Source organism: Rosa chinensis, chromosome 2 (assembly GCF_002994745.2).
Source record: "Rosa chinensis cultivar Old Blush chromosome 2, RchiOBHm-V2, whole genome shotgun sequence".
NCBI classification, from domain to species: Eukaryota; Viridiplantae; Streptophyta; class Magnoliopsida; order Rosales; family Rosaceae; genus Rosa; species Rosa chinensis.
The window spans coordinates 74,573,530-74,598,909 of NC_037089.1; the positions used below are offsets into that span (position 1 = coordinate 74,573,530).

General features: G+C 34.5%; 2 protein-coding genes, 1 long non-coding RNA gene and 1 other non-coding gene across 6 annotated transcripts; 2 read left to right on the plus strand and 2 right to left on the minus strand.

Moving 5' to 3' along the window:
• Positions 1–318: 318 nt before the first annotated feature.
• Positions 319–4,425, minus strand: LOC121051914. 3 transcript variants are annotated; one of them, XR_005807439.1, is made up of 8 exons: positions 4,128–4,425; positions 3,659–3,714; positions 3,002–3,154; positions 2,792–2,920; positions 1,711–1,801; positions 1,463–1,585; positions 680–819; positions 319–542 (listed from the first exon to the last, which is right to left on the minus strand). It is a non-coding gene; the product is annotated as an uncharacterized LOC121051914 (long non-coding RNA). The 3 variants fall into 3 exon arrangements; XR_005807437.1 differs by lacking the exons at positions 3,659–3,714; positions 4,128–4,425 and having other exon boundaries at positions 3,002–3,597; XR_005807438.1 differs by lacking the exons at positions 680–819; positions 3,659–3,714; positions 4,128–4,425 and having other exon boundaries at positions 319–549; positions 3,002–3,597.
• Positions 4,426–7,703: 3,278 nt separating this feature from the next.
• Positions 7,704–12,678, minus strand: LOC112188746. The gene is made up of 12 exons (XM_040513583.1): positions 12,554–12,678; positions 11,982–12,069; positions 11,314–11,403; positions 11,163–11,210; positions 10,957–11,088; positions 10,302–10,469; positions 10,042–10,155; positions 9,892–9,930; positions 9,689–9,802; positions 9,033–9,083; positions 8,113–8,946; positions 7,704–7,729 (listed from the first exon to the last, which is right to left on the minus strand). The coding sequence occupies exons 3-12, from the start codon at positions 11,396–11,398 to the stop codon at positions 7,704–7,706; spliced, it is 1,611 nt and encodes a 536-aa protein (XP_040369517.1). The 5' UTR covers positions 11,399–11,403; positions 11,982–12,069; positions 12,554–12,678.
• Positions 12,679–13,629: 951 nt separating this feature from the next.
• On the plus strand, positions 13,630–13,773 carry LOC112191096. The gene has a single exon (XR_002932815.1). It is a non-coding gene; the product is annotated as a small nucleolar RNA snoR74 (small nucleolar RNA).
• A 7,518-nt stretch (positions 13,774–21,291) lies between these two features.
• Positions 21,292–23,195, plus strand: LOC112184985 (palmitoyl-monogalactosyldiacylglycerol delta-7 desaturase, chloroplastic). The gene is made up of 5 exons (XM_024323204.2): positions 21,292–21,657; positions 21,784–21,918; positions 22,283–22,429; positions 22,577–22,683; positions 22,777–23,195. The coding sequence occupies exons 1-5, from the start codon at positions 21,433–21,435 to the stop codon at positions 22,988–22,990; spliced, it is 828 nt and encodes a 275-aa protein (XP_024178972.1). The 5' UTR covers positions 21,292–21,432; the 3' UTR covers positions 22,991–23,195.
• Positions 23,196–25,380: the final 2,185 nt, after the last annotated feature.

Consider the following 25,380-nt stretch of genomic DNA (forward strand, 5'->3'; position numbering starts at 1 on the left):
GAAATAAGAGAGACTCGAATAGCTCACTTTTATCCTTGATGTTCAACTTGCAGATCTTCTATTTCCATTGCGCACTGGTAAGTTCCCTCAGAACCCTTATCAAGTCATCACCTTTCTCACCAGTACTACTTGACCAGTTCTGAAGATCCAACCCTAATTGACTTTCAGTCCCTAATCATAATAAAATAGTTGTTAAGCACCCTGCATAACATTGTGTCATCATTGCTGGTACATAAAAGTGAAGTCCGATTATAACTAGCAATAGTGCCCGCGCTTTGCTGCGGGGCTGGCTGTTGCTAATAATTTACAATAATGACAGAATGATAAAATGAGCAAAACTTTCATCTGTCTAAAATTGTTGGGTTTACATTATCGCAGTTTACAATAACATTCTATCAAACAATTCTATGACAAAATCAAGTATTGCCCATCATTAATTGTAGCAGCTGCCCATCATTGTGCACATAGAAAACCAAGGCCTGCATTGTTAACTAAATTGACGATACCATTTGTAATTGCAGCATACAACTTGGCAATTTTACCTGCAATCTGATGGAGGAACATCATAAGGAAAATTGGATGGAATGGTATGAAATTTTGAGATAGTACATATATATATATAGAAAGAACAGTGTACATACAAAAAGCTTGCACATAAATTCCAATTCAAACTGCATACCAAGTGATCTTTCTGAACATCGTACTTCAGGATAGAAAAACAGTCCAGGCGTTCTTCGAGATATGTTGCATATAAATGAATGCAGGTACAATAGTCCATGCTTCATGTCAAAGAATCTTCATGGTCATTTATTATTCTTACTGAAAAGCAAATGAGATATGTTCAGAATATGATCTCTACTCCAGCTATACTTAATTAGAGCATCACAAAATGTACCATCAACTTTCCTCAAAGCATGGTGTATAACCATCACGGTTTTCAGTGCTACCTAGGTATACACTGTAAGATCTGAGATTGTTTATGTGTGTGTACTAAACGAATAAGGGTACAGTTTATTATAAAGAAGAATCATAAGGGTACAGATTCAATGAAACCATTCTACGACAATCTAATTCAAAATTCCATTTGATCATAGGCGTTGGTTTGCAGGGAAACTTTCAGTATTTTATTATTTAAAAGATCACCATAGTCCACAGTGTGGAACTTGACATTATCATAAAACTGAAGAGCTGAATCAAGTTCCAAACTATTGTAAGAAACATACAGAGAAGTCATCCAAAAGAACAATATAATTCATTATATGCTACTAAAACGTGATAAGCGAACAATATTTCCTATTATACTGACCAGATGAAGAAGCAGAAGAGTTTTTCTATTTACAATGATACAAATGAAAGACTTTAAGCGAACAATATTTCCTATTATACTGACCAGATGAAGAAGCAGAAGAGTTTTTCTATTTACAATGATACAAATGAAAGACTAAAAGAAGTAGTATTTCACCTCTTTCGTAAACTTCGTTCAAAAAGATGGGTTGGTTCTGAAATCTTGGATGTCTTTCTTCTCGATCTGCATGAAAACTCTGAATTGAACTGAGGGGCTTCAGTTGAACAGGGATGAAGGCCACTGCATATCATAATCCTTAGAATGTTACTAATCATTTGGTTTTAGTAGAAACTATGAAGAAGCACATGAATTAAAGTAAACTTTCATTGTACACAATTCTAGAATAGTGTAAAGTGATTGCTTACCCTCAAGACCCACATTAATCAATTTCACATAGACCCTAGGCTGCAACAGTTTCCTGACAATTCTGTCTGGCTCACCCAGGTCTCATCCTTCCTGTAACAAAAGGCAAATTCATGAATAACTCAGAAACTCAAATGAGAGCATTCCAGCAATGATCTGAAACCTAAATGTAATGTACTTTAGGTTATTAATGCTTATGTAATTAACCACTCTGCTGCCTAAGTTTTCTGAAATGTAATATACATATGTTCTGTCTTGCTGCTAATTGTAAAGAATGGATTTTTAGATACCAAAGAGCAATAAGAAGAAGGGAAAAAAAACAGGAATCAACTTATATCTATTGAAAGAAGCATGATCTTTTTGTACTATAAAAAATGTTGCAAACCAAATCATTCAATTTGATAATATCATGAAGCATCTAATCCATCACTAACTTATGAAATGTATAAAAGCTTTAAACATATATGAAAGGAAACAGAGTCACGCGGAAACTGTCTGTAGCTGGAATTACATTTAATAGCCTATAAACTGATCTTTTAATGTTGTCTATAATCCCTAAACAAAAACAGAACAAAGAACAAATTAGATTCTTCTCCCAAGGTTTAGTGAAAGAACTAAAGTAAAAAAAAAAAAAAACTGATCTTTTAATGTTGTCTATAATCCCTAAACAAAAACAGAACAAAGAACAAATTAGATTCTTCTCCCAAGGTTTAGTGAAAGAACTAAAGTAAAAAAAAAAAAAAACAGTCTCTCTCTCTCTCTCTCTCTCTCTCTCTCTCTCTCTCTCTCTCTCTCTCTCTCTCTCTCTCTCTCTCTCTCTCTCTCTCTCTCTCTCTCTCTCTCTCTCTCTCTCTCTCTCTATATATATATATATATATATATATATATATATTAACAGTTTAAGAAGATTACCAATTGACTTGACTACTCTCCTTTTTAGAGAATACATCATTGTTCTCAGTAGGATCATAATCATAGGAATTGTGATCAGATCTCTCTCTCTCTCTCTCTCTCTCTCTCTCTCTCTCTCTATATATATATATATATATATATATATATATATTAACAGTTTAAGAAGATTACCAATTGACTTGACTACTCTCCTTTTTAGAGAATACATCATTGTTCTCAGTAGGATCATAATCATAGGAATTGTGATCAGAGCAATCACCAATAACCGTTTCTTGTTCTGTTGACCTTCTTCTTCTTGAGCTGTCAAAGTAAACATATTGGTGACCTATCTTCTTATCAAAATTAAACATGTCAAATACCTGGAAGCCACTATCAACCTACCTGGTGTCCTTGATGAGTGATTTTGGGATAGGACAAAAATCCAAGTACTACCTTGTTCATTACCATCTTTTGCAGGAGAGCAGGTGGGTCGAATTGCAGTTGTTATGTTTGCTTATAGAGACTTGACCAGTGGGCCACAGTATACTGTATTTACTGAGAATATCAGTAGAAGAAGCAAATGCGAACAAAGTCAGTTCATTGTTTTGTTGTAAGAACTAAATGCATTGTTTGGTTCAACCAATAGCTTTCAGTACAGTTTTCATTGAGAATAATTCATTAAGAAAACAATAAGTGGAGAGAGTGTTCTAAAAGGATAAGAAAGATGGCTGTGAAATGAGCTAAGCACATAAGGATAACAACGTATGAATAATTGGTCTTTTACTTGCCTTGTTTTTAAGTGTAGCCGATAATGCCTCCACCAATTTCATAATATGTTGCATAAGAAAAAGCTACATCTAAAGCAAGCTTCTCTAACTCCTCCCCCTGTATTCACATAAATTTCTTAATCTAAGTACCTTTTATCTACTCAACTATTGATTAAACCAAGCCTAAATGGTTCGAACAGAGAAAGCTTCGACAAACAGAAACAATTTCAGATGCAGATGCCAAAATTTCTGGTAAAAGCATGATGCTCGGAGCAAAGCAAGAAAAATGCACCTGTCAAAATTTCCCTGATTGATCTCCTTAAGTGTTTATGATCATTTTTAATCGACCTAAATATACAATTGCAAAAAATTGTTAATTATCAACATTGATATGATTTATATAGAGTACTTTAAGAGTACATATTCAAAATCCTGAATTAGGTTCCAAACTAAAGTAGTTGATCTACCATTAAATTATCAGCGTTCACTCAGCATTGATAAGATTTATATAGAATAAGCAACTGATAACTGCTCTTTCAAAAATCCAGACCGATTAGCTGTCAAGGATAAAGTCGCGATCTTTAACTTCAAATTCAAACAAAGCTAGGATCTTGTACAGATTAAACTCGAGAAAAATAATTGTATAGCAGATCTTGCCATTGACTTCAACTTTCTCAGACAACAGAAACGCTATTTTATAGTATAGCAAATGGATGACTCGAAGCAAACAAAAGCGAAAGACAATGGTTGATGATGCTAACCTGATTTTTGTAAAAGCTGATGTTGATTGCAGATCTGAAACAGTGCAGCAACTGCCGTCGGTTTAAGGACACCTTCCCAAAGAAGCTATTGAGTCAATGGCACGCTTTATAGGATTAGAGTAGATGGTATAAGTGTAAATAGCCAGAGAACTTTGATGAGTCTAGAATCCGACAAAGAGGAGAAAAGCAGATATTTTTAGCATGATCTGGAAACATCAATCTAGAAACTAAGGCCATATTTTTCTTGGAAAGTGAAATCTGTTTCAGAGCTTTTGTAGTAACACTGTAACTCTGATTCAAAATCTGACAGATCGAGAGGTTGAATCATATATTGGCATTGTCTTGAAGGGCTTTTTTTTTTTTCTCTATCTCTTGTGTTGACTTTTCTTTTGACTAAATGTTATACATTATTATAAAACTATAAATAAAAACTTAAGTTGTCATATAGTCTATGTTACATCATTTGTATACTGTACCAATATGTGAAGTGTACAAAGTATGTGTTTTTTGTATTTCAAATACAAAACTATCGTAATAAAATTTTTCATTATTGTACCAATATGTGATGTAATATGTATTTAAATTTATATATTTTGTAACACGTCCTTGTAAACAATATTTTTAGTATATTTGTTTGGTATGTCATTGCTATTGTTTATCAAAACTTTTAAACCGTTTATTGATGTAACTCTTGAAAGTGCAACATATAATTGTCCATGAGTAAAAACAGGTTCAGGCAAATATATACCAACTTGATTTAATGATTGACCCTGGCTTTTATTGATTGTCATTGCATAACATGGTCTAACTGGAAATTGACGTCTTTGAAAAATAAATGGCCATTTATTTTCAGTTGCTGTAAGAATAATTCTTGGTATAAAAAATTTTGTACCTGTATTATTTCCTGTTAATATTTTAGCCTCTATTAATCGATCAAATAAATTTGTAATTATTAATCTTGTGCCATTACAGAGACCAGATATTTGATTTAAGTTTCTTAATAACATGATTGGCATTCCAATTTTTAATGTCAGTTTATGCGATGGTAATCCATTAAATTCAAGTTTATTTAAAAATTCGATTGGATATAAAAGATCAATATTTTCATTAGTTTTAGAATTCGATGAAATAGTGTCTGAACTAAAATAAGTAGTTGTATTTCCAGGTAACAAATTTATTGCATAATCATTTATATCACGGACTGTAGCATTTCGTGGTGTTACTATCGCACGCTCTTTTAAATATTCGAATTTGTTGTAATTGGTATTGAAATTTGAATACGTTGCAAGAAATATTGCTTCTATTGGATTTATACAACTATTAATGAGTATATCGTATGGAATTTCAATCCAAGATGTATCTTTATCATTTTCATAATTAACAGCATGTATTTTACCTTCTCCGATTTCTAACAACCAATTTGCAAAATTTGAAATATTTTCTCTCTCTTGATCAGTTAAATTTTTTTTCAATAGTCTCATATTTTCTGTTAAATGAAATATTTTAAATGATTGCCAGAGATATGAATGGTTTAATGAAGCTTCAATTATTTGCTCTTTAGTTCCTCCTGCAATTACAGGTAAAATTTGTCTAAAATCTCCACCCAATAAAATTGGTTTACCACCAAATGGTTTATCAATTTGTGTGTTATTTGAATTTGATAGAATATCACGCAGAGATTTATCTAATGATTCAAAACAATATTTGTGGCACATTGGAGCTTCATCCCAAATAATTAATTCTGTTCTCTCAATTAGTTTTGCAAGCTGAGTACCTTTTTTTATTGGACATATTGATAAATTATTTACTGTAAGAGGTATCTTAAATCTAGAATGAGCAGTTCTGCCATTTGGAAGTAATATCGAAGCAATTCCAGATGAAGCAACAGCCAAAACAATCTTTCCCTCTGATCTGAATTTGCTTATTATTGTATGCCATAGAAAAGTTTTACCAGTTCCTCCATGACCATGAACAAAAAAAGTATTACATGTTTTTTCTTCAATTGCTTTAATGACTTCATCGTAAACAATTTTTTGACATATATTTAATTGAGTCACAAAATTTGTATGTTGACGTTTTAATTCAAGGCAATTATAATCCAGCTCTTCTCGTAATAATTTATTGTTTAACTGTAACATTTTATTTATATCAGGCATTGGTAATTGATGATCTTTTAAAGAGCTTGATGACAAATTGAATATTTGTTCTAACTCAAATAACAATTCATTTTTTAATTCCAACTCAGGTAAGTTTAGATTTGGGGTTCCAATTTCGTTTCTAGCTTTATATAAAATATCATCACACATATTTACCCAATGTGATTCTAATAACTTCAAAGGGTCTGCAACATTGCAAAATAGAATTATTGTAACAAATAGTTGGCGTATTTCAGAAGCTGTTCCAACATGTGAACAATTTGCTAATGCTTCAATCCATTCTTTATCATCACCCAATAAACCTAAAGATCGACATGCTTCTTGATAAGAAGAGTGCACAATACCATTAACCGTTTTTATTGAATCAAAATTGAAACAACCTTTTTGAATATTTAATAACATTCTCATAAAATATAATTCACCTGCTACAGGATATATATATCTTAATCGACCAATCGTATGGTATTGTTTTCTTGGTGCCCAATAATTTTTATCACTATGCCAGACAAATTTAGTTGGAAATTCTACATAGGTTAATTGACGTGCCTCTGAATAACTTTGATTTGCTCTAAACCATCCGGTAAGCATAGTATCTTTTGTACTTTTATATTTAATTATAGATTCAAGAGATTCTGATTCATTAAAAACTATATTTTGTTCTGAAGGCATATGGATTTGTAAAGGTTGAACAGCAGGATGTCGTTGATGAATTGGATATTCAAATAATCTCCATACAGATTCATGAGGAGTTAAATAACGACAATTAAGATAAGTTTGAATTTCATCATTAAAATCTTCATGCAGTAAAACTCGAGCTCGATCTGGTCCTTTATTAATATATTTAAATAAATATTTAATTAACATAGATTGAGAGCATGACTCAACATTAATGTGAGCATTATATTTTAATAATAAATGTGAATTATAAGGCACAACAAAATTATTACCAATATGAATACCATTTTTTATCACAAATTTTGTTTGATTATCACGACGTCTATAAATTGGAGGTGAATTTGCCTCAAATATAGTATTTTCATTATATGGTTTTGGAAAAAATTTAGAACATTTTCCATCTCGCATGCAAGGAGATTTTGAATTTATTTGTCCGCAAGGTCCATGAATCATAAATTGACTAACGATTTCAAAAAGTTCTGGGTTAATATTTTTGTCTGGTAATTCTGCTGAAATAATAGAATCTATATCAGTTGCTGTATAACATTTATATTCTTTTTTCAACCAAAATAACATATGAGCATGAGGAAGCCCTCTTTTTTGAAATTCTATCGTACAAACATCTGCTTCAACTTGTCCAAAAGGGTCTCCAGATTTGATATAAGCAATCATATTTTGTAATTTTATTCTAAAAATTCTAGAAATTATATCAGGTCTATCTTCAGCTTTACATTTACTATTTCTTTCAAAATATCTTGATATTTCTATCCACTTAACATTGCAAGTAAAAGTTATAAATAAATCAGGATTACCATATTGTCTACAAATTGCCATAGCATCATGATAATTATTAATCATATCTCTAGGACTTCCAGTGTGAGAGCTTGGTAAAATAATTTTTTGTCCCAAATTATGACCTTTATCAATTCCAGCTGAATATGCAGTATTAATATCTTTATAAGTTTCACTTCTAAGATTGTTTTGATTATTTCTGATCCAATCTAAACGACTTTCTTCAACTGTTGCATATGAATCAACTAAATATTGCTGAAACAATCGTCCACCTTGTAATAAAGTATTTGATTCATAATTTCTATCTTGAATTTGATATGCAACATAACTCCGCATTGATATTTTTTCTCTTTTTTGTTTACTATTTGGTCCGATTCGTTCCATTCGTAAATCTGGTTTATATCCATCTTCACCGTATGGAAAAAGAATTGGATATTGTAACGACATATATTTTGGATGTATTTTAGAAACTCGTTGTAAACATCCATTATTTGATTCGATAATTATATCTTTATTTGAATTATATTGTCCAATGTCACCAACAATTAAACCACCAATTTCTTCACTTGTTGGTTTTTCATACTGTTTACCATCAGTAGATTCGCAATTAAGTATGCTCATATTAAATGAAGGTAATAAAGGATTTTCAATTTTATCTCTCATTATGCGATATTCTTTTGTTAATTCATTGATTTCATCAAACATTTTAATAAGTCCTTCAACAATATCCGGTTTGATATTTTGATTAACATGAGAAGGATCAATAGCATTAATACGATTTGAAATTTCATTTTTTGTATCATATACATATAATTGAGCATATTTAGGAGATTCACCTTCAGATGGTAACATGGAACCTATTAAATGATGTACTTGACCACTGATTTTAAATATATAAGGACCAGATCCACTATTTATTTTATGATCAATTGCTGCTCCCATTGATGTGAAACAAAACATCGAGTTATAAACTCTAATATTTTCTTTAAAAAGTTTGTCATTTAATAACGTTTTCAGAAAGTCGGGAGTTGGTCTAAGCTTTGGAAGTTTGACTTGTCCTTTTTTACAACAATTTGTATATATTATTTCAGCATTTGTAGATGATTGTTTTATAGCTTCTTCAAACCAAAAATTTGCATCACAGTAAGTACATTTACCAATATTGTCACCGGAATCTTCATACTCCGTATTGAATCCTGAAATCACAATTTTTTCTTTTGTTAGACAATTGGTACAGTTTGTGATTGTTAAAAACCAATAGATAATATTCAAAAGAAATAACCTTGTCTGATTCTTTGATACATTGCTTGACCAATTGAATGTGAATATTCACCTGTCATTCAAAATGAGCCACATTATTGATCAAAGGAAAAATGATATCATTATTATACAAAAATAATCAAAAGTCATATCCTATGAAGATGCAATCAACAGCCAAAATCTGAAATCTGAACAAACGTAAAACAACTTTGAACTAAAAAGGCTGCGATCCTACCATGTTTTAGACTCTGGACTAATCACAGTCACGAAAATGTAATGACAACAAACAACAATATGATTGATATTAAACATTAATGATCATGTATAACCGCCATTCAACTATACGTGGCAGCAGTTGAGCATAACTCATCTACGCAGACTTATTAATGTGCAGTTTTGTAAATGCTCAGAAGCTCATTATACATATTAATCAACATCAGAATATAACCAACTCCAATCTGCATATATACTAAGCATGCCATGACATAACAGAATCAAACGACATGCACATTCAAATTAAATTGATTTGATTAACAGTCGAGTCAAATACTCAGGAACATGATTAATAAACTAACATCATAATCAAAGCGATACACTTTGTCTAGCAGTTGCAACCATAATGTCTTTCAAAGTAAAAAATGCATGACTACTATTGAAAAAAAAAAGATTTTCCTTTACCGATTCTGGCTAGATCATCAAGATCCAAGTTTTCTTGCGGAGAGAAAGTTTGACTTGTAATCAGCCGAGAACATTCTTGATGATTTCTAATCCGTTTATTGCGATGGTCAGACACTATAAAAATCATTTCAATAAACAGTAAACACATTTTATAAAAATCATTTATTTACGGGAACAATGTAAAACCAATAATACATACATACCTTGCTTCGACTTCCTTGATCTAATCTCACAATCTGTGTCTACATTAAAAACAACAGCAAAAGTCTGATCAGTAAACATTTCAAGTATACATGACAGATCTGATCACTTTTTTTTTTCTTGAATCAAAGATCTGATAAATTTTTACTTACCCATTCTAACTGTATCACTAACATGCAATCTTTCTTGGTGACAGAAAATTTCATTTGTAATCACCCAAGGATTTTCATCATTCGTATCCAAATTCTTGCTCCAGTTCATCATCACTGGTTCACACAGTATAAAGAGCATTTCAATAAACAAATTCTTGCACCAGTTCATCATGACCGGTGGACACATTATAAACAGTATTTCAATAAACGACACACATTTGACGAAAACTATTCATTTACGTCAACATTGCAAAACATACCTTGCTTCCGCCTTCTTGATGTAATCTGGCAATCTGTGTGTACATTAGAAAGAGCAGCAGAAGTCTCAACAGTACACATTATCTCCGTCCTTTCAATATTTTTGGCTTCTCCATTATCATCCTGTAAAATTGTTTTGATCTGTGTGTTCCCAGTTTCTGCTGCCATCACTGCATCACATATGCAACTATAACTTTATAAACAAATAGAGGGATACATAATGTTGCCCTTCACACTTTAAATACTAAATGCAAACAGTGTTCACAATGCATAGACACCTGTACCTTAACTCACACTATTAACTATTCTCACATTTAAACACTCATTTATATTTAAACAAATGCCACTGAATACTAAACAATGAAGGATGCAAACAAACATCTTTCCCATACAAAATGAACAGCCAATCTTCACTATTCTATCATTTAAACACTCATTCACATTTAAGTGATACACTTTGTTCCGCTATGGTAATTAATGTGATACACTTTGCATACAAAATGCAACTAAATATGCATACTATGCGTGAGGCAGGCATCCAACCAATAAAAAAAAAGGAAAAAAAAAAGAAGAACAGAATTAGTATAAATTATAAAGAATTTTTTACCAAAATCAATCATTTAGACCAACATAGTAAAAGTGATAATAAATACTCACGCTGTCTCCACCTTCTTGATCTAATTTGTCGATCTTTCTCCATATCAGAAATAGGACCAGAAGCTTGGCCTTCTCCATTCTCATGACGTAAATGTCTCCTTATTTCTGTTTCTTCAGGTTTTGCTGCCATCACTGTGTTAAAAAATTATGATATATCAATACACTTAAAACAAACACCAAGTCAAGAAACAATCACCTAGCCATACCTGTATCCAATGCAGTTGGGAAATTGAATAACACACTGTTTCCAGTATCTGAATAATCAAACAGTAACAGTTAAAGAATTGAACATTACCACAGCTATAGACATTGTGAATTCAACACAAAAAACATCTAATTAAGCCTTAGCTGATTTACCTGAATAAAAACAATAGACCACAATACTACCAAAGCACAGATAAAGGAGTGGCAGCAAAAAAATTAAGACAAAACCTTTTTGCATATAATCTGCAAAAGAAAAACAGAATGATAATGAGATTATGAAACTAATAATGACATTTATGAAAAATTCTATCAGATATTACTTGTACTTTATGATGCATACTTTCCTATGCAACAATCAATTAACAAAAAAACATAAACATACCAAAAATCAATCATAATATCATACCTTAGATACAACACAACATATTATCAGCAATGTATGAAATGAAGGTGTTACTGGTATTTGTCTTATTATAGGAAAATGACGATTAGTCTATGCCAATCTCTAATGATCCCACCAATACACCTCAGAAAACGATTAACCAAGCACTTTAGGTTTACGTAAAGAATGGAAACGTTTTATCAGCTCAATATGCATTATTGAAAAAAAGCACATAATAGTTAACTTCATCAATGCACCAACCACAAACTAATTTGAAGTCATTGATTCAACATAGACGTCAGCAAATTAGTTGAATTGAAATCAGTTTGCGCAAATCACAACATTATCAGTCATCAGTGAAGAAAATACTCCACTCAAGGAAACCAGTCATGACAATTAACTAAATGATATCAAAGATGAGTCAGATTAAAAACCAAACCTGCTTTATTTCTTTTTAACCGAATCCTTTTCCTTTAGAATCTCCAAAAAAGCTGGACCTTGGAATCGTTGAAAGGTTATAACCCAGGCTACAAACACAAACCAAATCGTATACGTCAATAATTCAATCAAATAAGCTTTAATTAACAAAAAAAAGATTAACAGAGACCAATCAAGACCAACTAATCTGATAAAAATCACAGAATAAATCCATGAAATCAAGCAAGCCAGAGGGAAATTCAATTGAGGTTACAGGGCCAAAATTTATCAGATATGTCATTCAAGAAAAGAAAAAAAAAAAACTCTCTTGGACCAAAATTCCCCTGCAGATCCTAGATTGTGGAAACCCAGTTACTATGAGATCGATGTTGATTACGTGATTGCAGCAACAAAAACCCTCAATCAAAAACCAGATTCTCTAGTTTTTGTTAGATGGCAGATTCTGCTAACCCAGTTACTATGGAGATCGATGTTGGTTATGTGATTCCAACAACAATCGATCTCTCTATCTCCTCGCACAAAGCAACCCAACAGACAATGACAGAGGAAAAAGGAGGGCAAAGGCGACGTTACCTTGTTTTCGCCGTCAATCCTTCACGTCTCTCTTCCTGTATTTCTCTCTGTTTGTTTTTGTTTTCGAGTTGTTGTTCTTTTGAGGATTGGTGAATAGAGAAGAAGATGAAATTGATACACCGACCGACTGTAGAAGGAAAAGAAGATAAGAACGACGCACAGCAGTACCCAAACAAAATATCAAAGGGGGGCAAAACAGCCAATTTACTGTCCTATGAACAGTAACCGTGTGAACAGTCACAGGAAAAGGAGGGCAGAACCGTACTTTACTGTTCTATGAACAGTACCCACGAATGAACAGTAAACCCATCTTTGGTATATAGTAAATATATAAATTAATAAAATAGTTGTAGAGCATGATAGGACGCATGGGTGGATCATCCGATATGAATGTACGTAATATTGAGTTGGCGAGTCACTGAACCCTATTTTCTTTTTATAAACATGGTATTATGGCATTGTTAATTGTGACAATCTGGCACCCCTCATCCACATCACAATTAACCAAACAATCAACACAATATTTACCAGTACCACCCTACCCTCATCGTCAACACAATTCCCATCTATTGCCAATTACTGATATAATTTCTGTGTTGTTCAAGTAATATGTGTCTGACCTAAACTTTAGGTTACTTGTGCAAGTTTTAATAGGGTTAATCTTAGAGATAATCTCGGAGATATCTTCGTAGATATCTAATCATTGTACGATTATGTTTCTATGTACAACTCTGATTCTGTGCTTGTAATCCTCTATATAAAGAGGCCCATATTATCAATGAAAGACACATCAATTTCTATTTGGGTGTTGTTTCCACTGAAGACTATGATGATTGTATTTTTAGTTGGATGATAAATTACTGGTTTTAGTTGGATGATAAATTACTGGCTTTCTGAATCTTCAGAATCTATAGCTTTCTTCTTTTGAGTATTGAAAATCTATTTCGTTTTGCTAGTTTCTAGTGTTTCTCTAGTTTGTGCAATTGGTACCTGTGAATGTGTAAATTGTCGAGTTACATTCACTATCATTGAGTGTTCTGTTGCTGGTTTAGTATGCGAGTATATAAACCTGATGTATAAAAGCAGGGTCCTGTTGCCTTGTACGTGAATTGGTCTCTCGTAAACGTTAGGGAAATAAAATAAATTGCAACATTATTGGGTGAACCTATTTTTCTTCTTTGTGAATGGTGGCTCAAGGTTCAGTAAATGATGCAACATTTTCAATTACATTTTGATTCTGATATTGGAGGGAGCAGTAATCAAGTTAAGAAGTCACATGTGAAGAATCCGCAACATATATTTATGTGATCGTTGCTCTAGTAATGAAATGAGCATCTTCCAATGAAATTACTATAGTAGGATTGAAGATGAATGTGTATTTCCGTTGCAATGGTAACTATTTTGAATTTCCATTCCAATTATCTCTGTACTGAAAATCATTTGTAGATGTTCTGAATTAGAATGAATTTGATGGATTATTGTGTCTTTACATTGGAAATAAGATTTTAAGTTGATGAGCCAGTCTCTTCACTTTCGATATTCTTCTCGCACAATAGTGGTTGGCAGCCAAAAACTATATTGGTTTGAATGTGCAATTGAAAAGAACGTTTGTCATTGGTAACAGTAGAGATTTCCTAATTTTTGAAACATTAGTCTGAAAAATAAGCAAAAGGAACGTACAAAAGCCTCCCAATTTTGTTTGCAGATAAACCCTAAAACCGTAGTCCTGGAGCTTGAAAATAAATATAGATGGAGCTTTCAAAGTTGATAGTGGTGTTGGAGGTATTGGTGTGGTGGTAAGAGATGATTTGGGTACAGGTATTGTCGCTATTGCTAGGCCCTTTCTGCATGCACACTCGGCTATTAATATGGAGGCTGAGGCGTTCAGAGCTGGTCTTCTACTTGGTATTCACCAAGGCTGGACGGAAATAGTTATTGAGAGCGACTCTACCATGCTGATTGCTGCACTCAAGAGTGAGGAGGAAAATTTCTCGGAGGTAAGTCAGGTTTTTAATGATTGTAAGGATTATATGACTACTTTTTAATCAGTAGAAATTCGACATATTTTCAGTGAAGTAAATGGTGTTGCGCATAGGCTTGCACACCTTGCTAGTTCTGATTGGCTTGATGATGTTTGGATAGATGAGACTTCTGCTATTATTCAAGATGTGCTCTACGAGGATTATTGTACTTGTTTTATTGTAGCACGGGGTTCAGGTTTTATGTCTCCCCCCTGGTTGCAAAATTCTACTATTAATATAATAACTGGAACCGAGTGTGGGGTTGAGCCTCCCAACCTTCCAAACCCCTTAAAAAAAAAAAAAAAAAAAAAAAAAACCCTAAAACCGTAAATTGAGTGTGCTAAAATAAATACACACGAGTCATATTCATATCATCCATATTCAAGAACTCCGTATGATTGAAGAGTTAACGCAACTTATCCAACATGGTTCCTTAAGACTACCAAACATGGGATAGGTAGTACTTTTCCTTGTCAAAGCTTAATATCCATGAGACAAACAAGACCTAAATCTAACCACAAATGGATGATATGAAGGGGACAATGATATTATGACATGTTGAGTAGTCCCAGAAGAGCCTCCTCATTTTCACAAATGGATCGCCGGGTTGGGATCTCCGACTCGGTGGATGACAGATCTTTGATGGAGGCTGGCCTCGTTGGAGGTCAGCAATGGTACTGTGGGAGAGAATCGGCCCAGGCCAACCTGTGGATATGATTAGTACCAGCGCTGTGACTGGTCGGCCTCCTGGCAAAAATCTGTGGCTCTAGCGGTTTGTTCCGGTGGCTAATGGAGAAGGATGCAGTGGTGGCGGCTCTGGCGAAGTTGGAGGCGGCCATAGACTGCAATTGGTGGAATCAATTTGGGCTAGGTCTCCTCCTAACTTCAAGGGCCAGATCTTGGGCTTGGTTTTATTGGATTGAGTTGGGGTTGATTTTTTAATGTTTTATTTTAATTTTAATTTTTAATTTTGTCAAGAATCCTTCTGTTTTTGGGAAGGAATTGGTAGCTAGGTTCTCAGAGCTGAGGAATGTAGTTAGGGGTACCCACAAAGCCTACGCTATTTTTTTTTGCCTCGTAGGTAGTGTAGGGTAGTTTAGAGATGAGTTTAATTGTTTCCTTAAAAATGTTGAATTACTTAAGTAATGACTCTATCTAATAGTCATGCCTAGGTGGGTGAGTGGGTTGTTATGTGTCATTTTACTAAAGTTTAATGGAGTTGACTATTTCTTTATTTTTTGGTTTTTTATTTTTCATTGCGGCGCACTCAATGTATTTGATGAAATGTCAACAAGAATTTAGTTCGTATAATGGTTTGTATTAGTTGCATACCTAACTCAGAGATTCATTCAATATATACCATACTTACAATACACATACTAATTTGGGTAAAACATCTAACTTTCAGGTGACAATTGAAAAAAAAAAGAAAGTAAAATATGTGACTTTCAAGTTATAAAAATTTAATGCCTACCGGCTTTTTTTATTTTATTTGATTTTTTTTATGCTATGAGTTTCATTGGTTAGCTATTCCAATTGGATATATTTAGTGATGTTCATGGTTATGAGGTAGGTTGTTTTATGCTATAAGTTTTTCTGATACCTTGTCAAGAGGTATATAATTTTAGATATCTCATTGTTATGTGATCTATTGGTTCCTTATTCTAGAGGTATATTATTTAATTTTATGGCTGTAAAGTATGTTTAATGTCATGGCTATAAGGTAGTAGGCGTGACTGCCAAGTTCTAAAAATTTAATGCCTACTGATTTTTATTTTATTTTTTCTTATGTACTAGTTTTCTATTTTATTTTATTTTTTCTTATGTCGTGAATTTTATTGGTTACTTATTCCAAATGTATGATATTTAGTGATGTTCATGGCTATAAGGTAGGTTGTTTATGCTATGAGTTTTTTTCAATACCATGTCAAGAGGCATATAGCTCAATTAGATACCTATTCTAGAGATATGTTATTAAATGTCATCACTATAAGGCAATAAATGTGACTTTCAAGTTCTAGAAATTTAATGCTATCGATGTTTTTATTTTAAATTATATTTTTATGCTATGAGTTTCATTGGTTAGCTATTCCAAATTTATATTTAGTGATGTTCATGGATAGGTTGTTTAATGTTATGAGTTTTTTCCGATACCTTGTCAAGAGGTATGTAGTTTTAGAGTAATTAATAATTATCAATGGAAATATTATACAAATATACAATGAGCAGGACTTATGGGAGACAACGAGAGATTTTCTCCCTTGCTAAACCCTAGCACCGCTGTTGATAGGTGGCTTCTTCAGAGGCCTCTTGTGCCTAATTTCCAACATTTTCTCAAGCGTACGAGCTTTCCCTGACGTGGCTGCACATCTCTCATCATTCGACGGAACTTTCATTCGACGATGATGAGTGATCTGATAGGCTGGGTTTTCTTCGCGATATGGCTTCAGGGCTGGGGCCTTCTTAGGCTGTGGGATCCTGGCTGTAATTTGTTCGGTGCACTGATGATCCTAGATGGCTAGTGGTGGAAGAAAAATCGGGTGCAAGCGCGATGTGGATTGCTTGTGCTAGGATTTACTTGCATCTGGTTCAGGCGTCAACATCCGGAGATGGCAGAGACCAGATGCAGAGGTTGGAGGGCAGGTCTACTGGCGCGGGATCTAACGGAGGTATTCCTAGGCAGTAGAGGAAGGCTCCTATTCTGGTGGCAGGGACGGTTGCAAACGCATCTTGGCCACAACTGGCTGGGGAGTTTTGGTGCCCTGCGCTGGGTGCCCAGAGTAATCTGGGTTTCCCAGATGGGCTGGTGTTGGACTCACGTCATACATACGTTGGGCCAGGCCTTCCCATGGGTCTGGCTTTGGGACCCTGGTAACTCTTTGCCTGACTCTCTGTTACTATGGACTATCTCTCTGAGTATGTCGTGTTTATTTTTAAGTGGATTGAGCCTTTCTATATTCTATAAAAAGTCTTAGTATAGTTACGCTGTGAGTACCACAATTGCGTGCATTGGTGAGCAGTGTCATGACAATGATTCTATTGTTGGTAATTATCTTGTGGATGATGAAGATCTACCTTCAGAATTTGTTAGTGTTTCTGGAAAAGTTTAAGAACAATTGGTTGATGTAGTACATATTCTAGTTTGCTCTACCTTAGTTTTAAGACCTAGGTGTTTCTGGCCTTTGAATGCTCCCTATTGGGATGCCCTCTTAAGCAATTTCAATCGGTAATTCAATGAACTTTTCGTTAAAAAAGAAGAAGAAGGTATATAGTTTTAGATACCTCATTGCTATGTGATTTACAAGTTACCTATTCTAGAGGTATGTTAGGTAATGTCGTGGCTATAAGATATGTTTAATGTTATTTAATATCATGGCTATAAGGAGTATAAGGTATATTTAACGTCATGACTATAAGGTAGTATGCGTGACTTTCAAGTTCTTAAAATTTAATGTCTACCAGCCTTTTATTTTATTTTTATTTTTTTATGTTATGAGTTTCATTGGTTACTTATACCAAATGTACAATATTTAGTGATGTTCATAGTTATGAGGTAGGTTATATAATGCTATGAGTTTACCTTGTCAAGCGGTATATAGTTTTAGATATTTCATTGCTATGTGATTTATTGGTTACCTACTCCAGGACCTCGTTTGGTTCACATAAGGGAAATCATTTCCCATGTCTTTCCCATGGGGATGAGAAATTTAAATTCATGTCAGGTTTCCTTTCCGTTGTTTGGTAAAGCAGGGAAAACATTCAAGAAAGACTATTTGATTTCCTTTCCTGTGTTTGGTTGGTTCAGGAAAAAAAAGAAAAAATATATCAATGTACCAATAATACCATTGTATTTTAAAATTTATCATCATGGGTGAATTTGGCAATAACACATTTGAGTAGGGATATTGTAGTCCTAAATTTTTGTAATAAATGCTAGGAAAGAAGAAGAGAAAATCAATCCCATGAGTTCTGAAAGGAACCACCTTCCACCCTATTTTCGCCTTTGTCAAGAAAATAGTTCCCAAGTTTGTGCCTACCAAACAAAGGAAATAAATAATTTTCCTTTCCTGATTCCTCAAATGAATGAACCAAACATGGCCTATAGTTATGTTATTTAATGTCACGGTTGGAGGTGGCAAACAGGTCTATTCGTGCTTCGTGCTGTGCCGGGCCGACCCATTTATTATCGTGATGGGCTCGTACCGACGCATTTACTTAAACATGTAGCACGGTTTGGCCCATGGCCTGAGCTCATATCGTACTAGGCTCATGCCGGCCGATTTACTTAAACATTTAGCCCGGTCCGGCTCATCACTTGAACCCATATTGTGCCGGGCCGTACTCATATCTGGCCAATAAATGGATCATGCTCGTGCCATCTCATTATAGGCATGATTTAAAATTTTAATGTAAGTAAATAAAAATTGATTTTATTTAACTATTTAGAAAAGGAAAAAAAAATTGCAAACAGTACCTAACCTTTGGCCAATTAGTAACTTTAGTACTTGAAAAAAAAATATATATATATCACTTTGGTACCTAAAGTTCGGACTTCGACCCAACATTAGTTGTTGGAGCCGTTAATTCCATTACGGCGTTGGTCAACTGACATAAGTTGAAGGACATATTAGTAATTTCAACTATAATGTTATGTTATTTTATTTTTTATTATTATTTTTATTTATAAATTTCCATGCACTATCTTCTTCTTCCTTTCTCGCTCTTTGCAAATTATGGTTGATTTGGATTAGAAAGTAAAATGGTCTCCTCACTCCTCAGATATACCCAGCAAATTCCCCAGACACTACAACAAGCTCCATCATGTCTCCATCCCCAGTTCCTTCTGCGCCGCGCAAATCCAATCTGATATTTCCGCTGCCTACCGCCGTACTTGAAGAACTCTTCTTCGTTCATATACTTGTACTGGAGCGAATCATCCATATGACGAGTCATTAGGATGATGTCTTTCGTCTTATTTGCCTCCAAAGCTACACTATTTGCTTCCAAAGCTTGAACTTGCTCAACAGTTAGTACGTCCTGGCTAGGCTTGAGAATTGTATCCAGGATTCCATCGGCCTTGAGATGCTGGAAAATATCACGAACCCACTTGTGTTTCCAGAGCCAATTGTTCCCAATGGAGCGAAGTCCAGTTTGTTCAGGTTATTCATCATGAAAGAGAAAAGGAAATTAGGATTAGTTTCATAGCGTAAAAGGCTACCACGAAAAACATATAAAATTTATGAGCATAGTCGCTCCCAAGAAATTATGAATTTCCGAGCGTAATCCCTTCCAAGAAATTAGGGGTTTCCGAGCGTAGTCGCTTCCAAGAAATCCGATTCCAAGAGGTATTGGATTAGATAGAAACAATGATGTGTTTGTGGTCGATCATAACTTCTCAACAAACTCTAAGTTTGGAGGACTCTACAAGCTCCAAACTTGGAGTGAGCACGAACCCCCACAGTTCTGCTTTTGGTCTCCCCTATGAACAAGAAAGGGGGATAGAAGAAGGGAGGTTGCAAGTCCCCGAGGAAAAAGAAGAGAAAAACAATGTAAAAAAAACCTCAAAAACGGGAACTTTTAGTAAAAAATACCTCGAAATAGTGATCAGAAAATTACTGGAAATCATGTCAGAAAATGTGGCCGGAAAGTGGTAGGAAAATTGTTGGGAAAGTGGCCGGAAGTTGGCTGGTGGGCTGCCCTTCTCCCTTTTTTTTTCTCTGCCCAGGCCTATTTCTCACCTCTTTTTTTTTTTTTTTTTTTTCGGCCCAGGCCCACACCTTGACAGTCTTCCCTTGACTTCTTCTTCTGGCCTTGACCGGAGCATGGGCCACGGGGGCTTCTGTCAGCACTTGGGCCACGTGGGCTTCGTGGGCCGCCTCATTCCTTCTCTCTTGTTTCTTTTTCTTCTTCTTCCTTCTTTTGGTTTTTTTTCTTTCTTTTCGTTGGCAGATCTGCTACGCCTGTCCTGTAGCTTTACGGCTGGTTCTGGGGGATATGATTATGGTTCCAGAATCCTGGAGTCGAGACGCTGTTGGTGGCTAATTTGGTGGTAGGGGCCAGTCTAAAAGGCAGTGAACCGGCCAGGGATCAATTTCTTCTTCTGTGGGCCAGTTCGGTACTGTTATGGCTGGTTCTGGTGGGTTGGCCACCCGTTCTGGGATCCTAGGATTGAGGGCTACTCGATGTGTGGCGAAGGAAATTAGGGTTTCAAGGTTTTGTATTTGGATTTAGGGTTTTGGCTTCTTAAATCAGGGTTAGAGCTTCGTGCTGATAACGTGTTTAAGAAAAACTGAAATTGTGAGAAAATTGAGTCGTGCTTTCATTGATAATAAGAGCCTATTTCTATAGAGAATTACAAGCGTAGAGATAGAGTTGTACATGGAAACATAATCGTCAATTGATTGGATATCTACTAAGATTCTCCGAGAATATCTCTAATATAAACCATATTACAACTAGAGCAAATAACCTAGAGTTTGGAACATACATATATTCTGGATTTACTTGAATAAATTTAATTATATTTAATTTTCTAAAAAAGAAGTCCTGATTTTGTGCAAAAGGATAAGTTGCCAAAGAATGCGCAGCCTTCTAACATGTACTAAAATGAACAATTTCAACTAGTCATGAGTTTTAAGTCTTCACATTTTTAATCAGCTACTTTTAGCTGTCTAAAATTGAGGCGCAAAAATATAGGGCGGAGGGTGGTCCAAAGTCCAAACCCTGCATCCATGAACATTGTTCTGTCCCCTGGAAATAACATAAAAGCTTCTTCTTCTTCTCTGTTTCATATCAGACAGAAAAGGTTTTGTTTTTAATTTATCTTCGGCCTTCAAGAACAGCGCCGTGGAAGGGGAAATGGAGGCCTCAACAACCAAGTTTCTTTTCCTCGCCACACATTGCCTTGCTCTTTTAGGGCCGTTTTATTTCAACTGGTCTGCGTTTTGGATTGCTGTGGCACTCTATTTTGTTACATGTGTCAGTATAACCCTGTCTTTCCATAGAAACCTCGCTCACCGCAGCTTCAAGCTTCCCAAATGGCTCGAGTACTCTTTTGCCTACTGCGGCGTCCTTTCACTCCAGGTTTGTGAACTGCATCAAGGGACGTTCTGTTAATTAGCCCGTCTACTTTCATCTGGCTAGCTAGCTTGATACTTTGGGGATTAATTCATTAATCTGTTGCCTGATCTTAATTTGAATGGTTTGTAGGGAAGTCCAATTGAATGGGTGAGCATACACAGAGTCCATCATCAGTATACCGACACATTAGATGACCTTCACAGTCCCATTAAGGGATTTTGGTACAGTCATTTTGGTTGGATCGTTGACTATCATTCTCGGTTTGTACGTATAAACCTGTCTCAATCTCTCTCTCTCTGAAACACAATTCTAAATACTTCAGATACACGCTACTACTGAGATTATAGTTGACATGCATATCAATCATCGTATATTCGTATGTATAACATATATATGCAGTTACCTCTTAAGCCTCAAAACCTGAGTTTAATTATGACTTTATGATTTACTTCGATGAAGACCTTACCTTGACTACAGTGATTTTTTTCCTTGTCAAATGAGATAAAAGTCGCATAAAAAAACAGTCACATACTTGATCGTACTGGATATATAGCATGCATTATGTATCGATCAGAAAACTAATATATGTCTTCCCAATAATGTGTTTGTTGAATTTTTGTACGTGTAGCCCGACGCATTAGAATTCAAGAATGTTGGAGACTTAAAGAAGCAGTGGTACTATAGGTTTCTTCACTACACGTATCCTTGTCACTCTGTTGCTCTTGGAATTCTGCTATATGCTGGAGGAGGGCTACCATTCTTGGTTTGGGGAATGGTAAGCTTGCTGTTACTGATCATCAACTTGCCTGTTCCACAAGCATGCATGAGTCAATTTTTTGGCTATGTACATATTTTCTCAATGGAACCATATCTTACCAAACTGATTAATTGGTTTTGTCTTTTTAATTATAATCCTTTGCAGGGTGTGAGAACTGTATTTTTACTTCAGATTACTTTTTCAATAAACTCGATCTGTCACATATGGGGAAAGCAAGTATGGAATACTGGTGATTTGTCTAGAAACAACTGGTACTAAGTATTGATATATCAATTATTTAGCTAATTAATTAATATGTAGTTATTGGCCAGATTATATATAATTTATAGTTTGATTTTGATTAGGTTGTTAGGGTTGCTTGCACTTGGCGAGGGTTGGCACAATAATCATCATGCCTTTGAGTACTCAGCTCGACAAGGCTTGGAATGGTGGGAGATTGACACTACTTGGTATATAATACGCTTCCTTGAAGCCATTGGTTTGGCTACAGACGTAAAACTCCCAACTGAAGCTCATAAGAAACGAAAGGCATTATGCAAGAATAACACTATGGAGTAATTTTGATCAGGAAAAGCTCAAAGTCGATCGGGATTTTAAGCAACAATGTATCAAAAGTGTAATGAATAAGATCGGCCAACCGTCTATTATATATATAGTTACAGTTACATGACTCAGTGATGTTCAATTTCGCTAGTTTTACTTTTGAAGATGCAAGTTATTTGTAGTACAAAAAGACATGTTTTGGTGAAAATTGAAGTTATGAATTCGGGCAAGAAATGATGAATTGATTTTCCATAAAGAAATCTATAATTTTTTAGTTGAGAATGTCAATGATATAAGTGATGTCTAAAAATTTTTAAATCACAAAATTTTCCTTCGTTTTTTTTCCCCTTCGATTGAATATTCTTCTTTTGTTTAGTCTGAAACTCTGAATAGAATGTTACTTTCAACTTTTGAGATCCCAAATCTAAAATTGTGAACCTTTACTTCTCTTGACCAGCTATTTAATTATAAACAATTTTATGACTTACTGATGTTCCATGTCGTTGATTAGTTTTTCAAAGAGATTGATAACCGTTCCAATCACAAATCTAACATGCAAAATGATAAGGAAAATAAAGAAAGTAGGCCAATTTTGAGATCACCAATATATCATAGACGTACAATGGCATACAACACACTCACTAGTTATAGTGAGATTGGCTTTTATCACATTCCATTATATGTTACTAGGGTCAATTACATATAGGGTTTTTATCATCATATGAGCCAAACGGTCACCAATTTTATTTTTTTTTGGTCCTTTTTTTCCCTCATAAGGCACTAGATTAAAAATTATCTTAAATTTTAGATATCAACATTAATATATTTATGAAAATGACACTAGAGTAAAAAGTCACTAATCATTATCTCTCTCCTCTCCGGCAAGGTCTCCTGCAACCTCCGGCGAGAGTCTTCTGTGATTGCCGGCAAAGTCTTCTGCGACTTCCGACGACCTCTGGCAAGGTCTCTGGTGAATTCCAGTGTAATTTTTCGGTGACTCCGGTGATATCAATAAAGTTACTGTCACTAACACCAAAACATACTCTCACCAACAACAAAAGCTACCCTAGTGAGATTTCTAGCGAGGTCACAAAAGCTAATGTTGCCGGAATTCTTACCAACAGCAAAAGCTATTCTGGCGAGATTTTCGGTGGCCATCGCAAGGTTACAAAAACTATTGTCACCAACACCATAAAGCTACTTTCACCAGCAACAAAAATTACTGTCAGCAACATCAAAATCTACTGTCATCACCAACAAAAGCTACTCGCACCACTAACAAAAGTTTTTGTCAAGCGTAACAAAAGCTATTCCTAGAAACTAATTAAGAAAGTACAAAGTTATGGAAATGTAAAGGATACAACCAAAATAAAAATGCTACTGCAATCGGGAAAAACAAACAAATTCAGTGCTACTGTTAATGTTGTAATGCTAATGTCATTTTCAGATGGCCACCGTTGATGTTTCTTGTTGTCAAGCTCTACCACACTACGTTAACCATAGGCATTATTTTACCAACTTCAGCACCTACTTCATATGAATATTTCTTGATTTCCCGGATGATCTTTTGGTTAATGGAGTATTCACTACCCAAACTCATATGATTTTCAGAATCTACTACATCAAATGCAAAGGGGAATAATTCTACAAAAATTCAGATATAACAAAATATTAAAATTTGAAATGCAAACTAAAACAGGAGCATGTCACTTCACCGCAAACATGAACCTCTTTATGAACTAGGTAATCAAAAACAAGCAATCTAAAAAACTCCTGACATAGTTATAGAAAGCTACTATGACACATATACAAAGCCACTGGACTAATAATAAAAAAACTACTGACATAGGTATTAGAAAGCTATTATGACACATGTACAAAGCTATTGTACCAGTAATAAAAAACTACTGACATATGTATAGAAATCCACTATGACACATGTACAAAGCTGCTGATATAGATACTGATTGCACAAAACCAGCTGATTATGCATATTCATAGTGTAACACAGATCTCAAACAAGAAATGCTGAGATACGAGATTACAACAAAAAGAAAATTGAATTTCATATAGAATCATGTTTTCCCAATTTGATAAGATAATGATAGAAAATCACTTGAAATCAATCAAAATGAAAACAAAAAAGCTACTGACATCATATTGAAGAGATACTAACATAGGCATAAAAAACTTCTACCAATACGTTGCAAAGTCAATTTATAGTTATAATGAGCTATTGACTTTTTTTTTTTTGACTTTGTCAAAAGGAACCCAAAAGCTTCCTAGGCCCAAGATAAACTCATTCGGCGCATGTGAAATGCTCCAACTGTGCATTGCAGTACAGTGTCTGACCATTTTGACAACTTCGGGGTTCGAACCTAGGTTGGGGAGCACACCCAACTAGG

Coding starts and splice junctions, on each gene's coding strand:
- LOC112184985 (XM_024323204.2), top strand. CDS start 21,433: ATGGAGGCCTCAACAACCAAGTTTCTTTTCCTCGCCACACATTGCCTT. Junction 22,430..22,576: donor CATTCTTGGTTTGGGGAATG/GTAAGCTTGCTG, acceptor AATCCTTTGCAG/GGTGTGAGAACTGTATTTTT. Junction 22,684..22,776: donor GATTTGTCTAGAAACAACTG/GTACTAAGTATT, acceptor GATTTTGATTAG/GTTGTTAGGGTTGCTTGCAC.
- LOC112188746 (XM_040513583.1), bottom strand. CDS start 11,398: ATGCAAAAAGGTTTTGTCTTAATTTTTTTGCTGCCACTCCTTTATCTG. Junction 8,947..9,032: donor GTATCAAAGAATCAGACAAG/GTTATTTCTTTT, acceptor TTGTGATTTCAG/GATTCAATACGGAGTATGAA. Junction 7,730..8,112: donor GGAACGAATCGGACCAAATA/GTAAACAAAAAA, acceptor TGCAATGTTAAG/TGGATAGAAATATCAAGATA.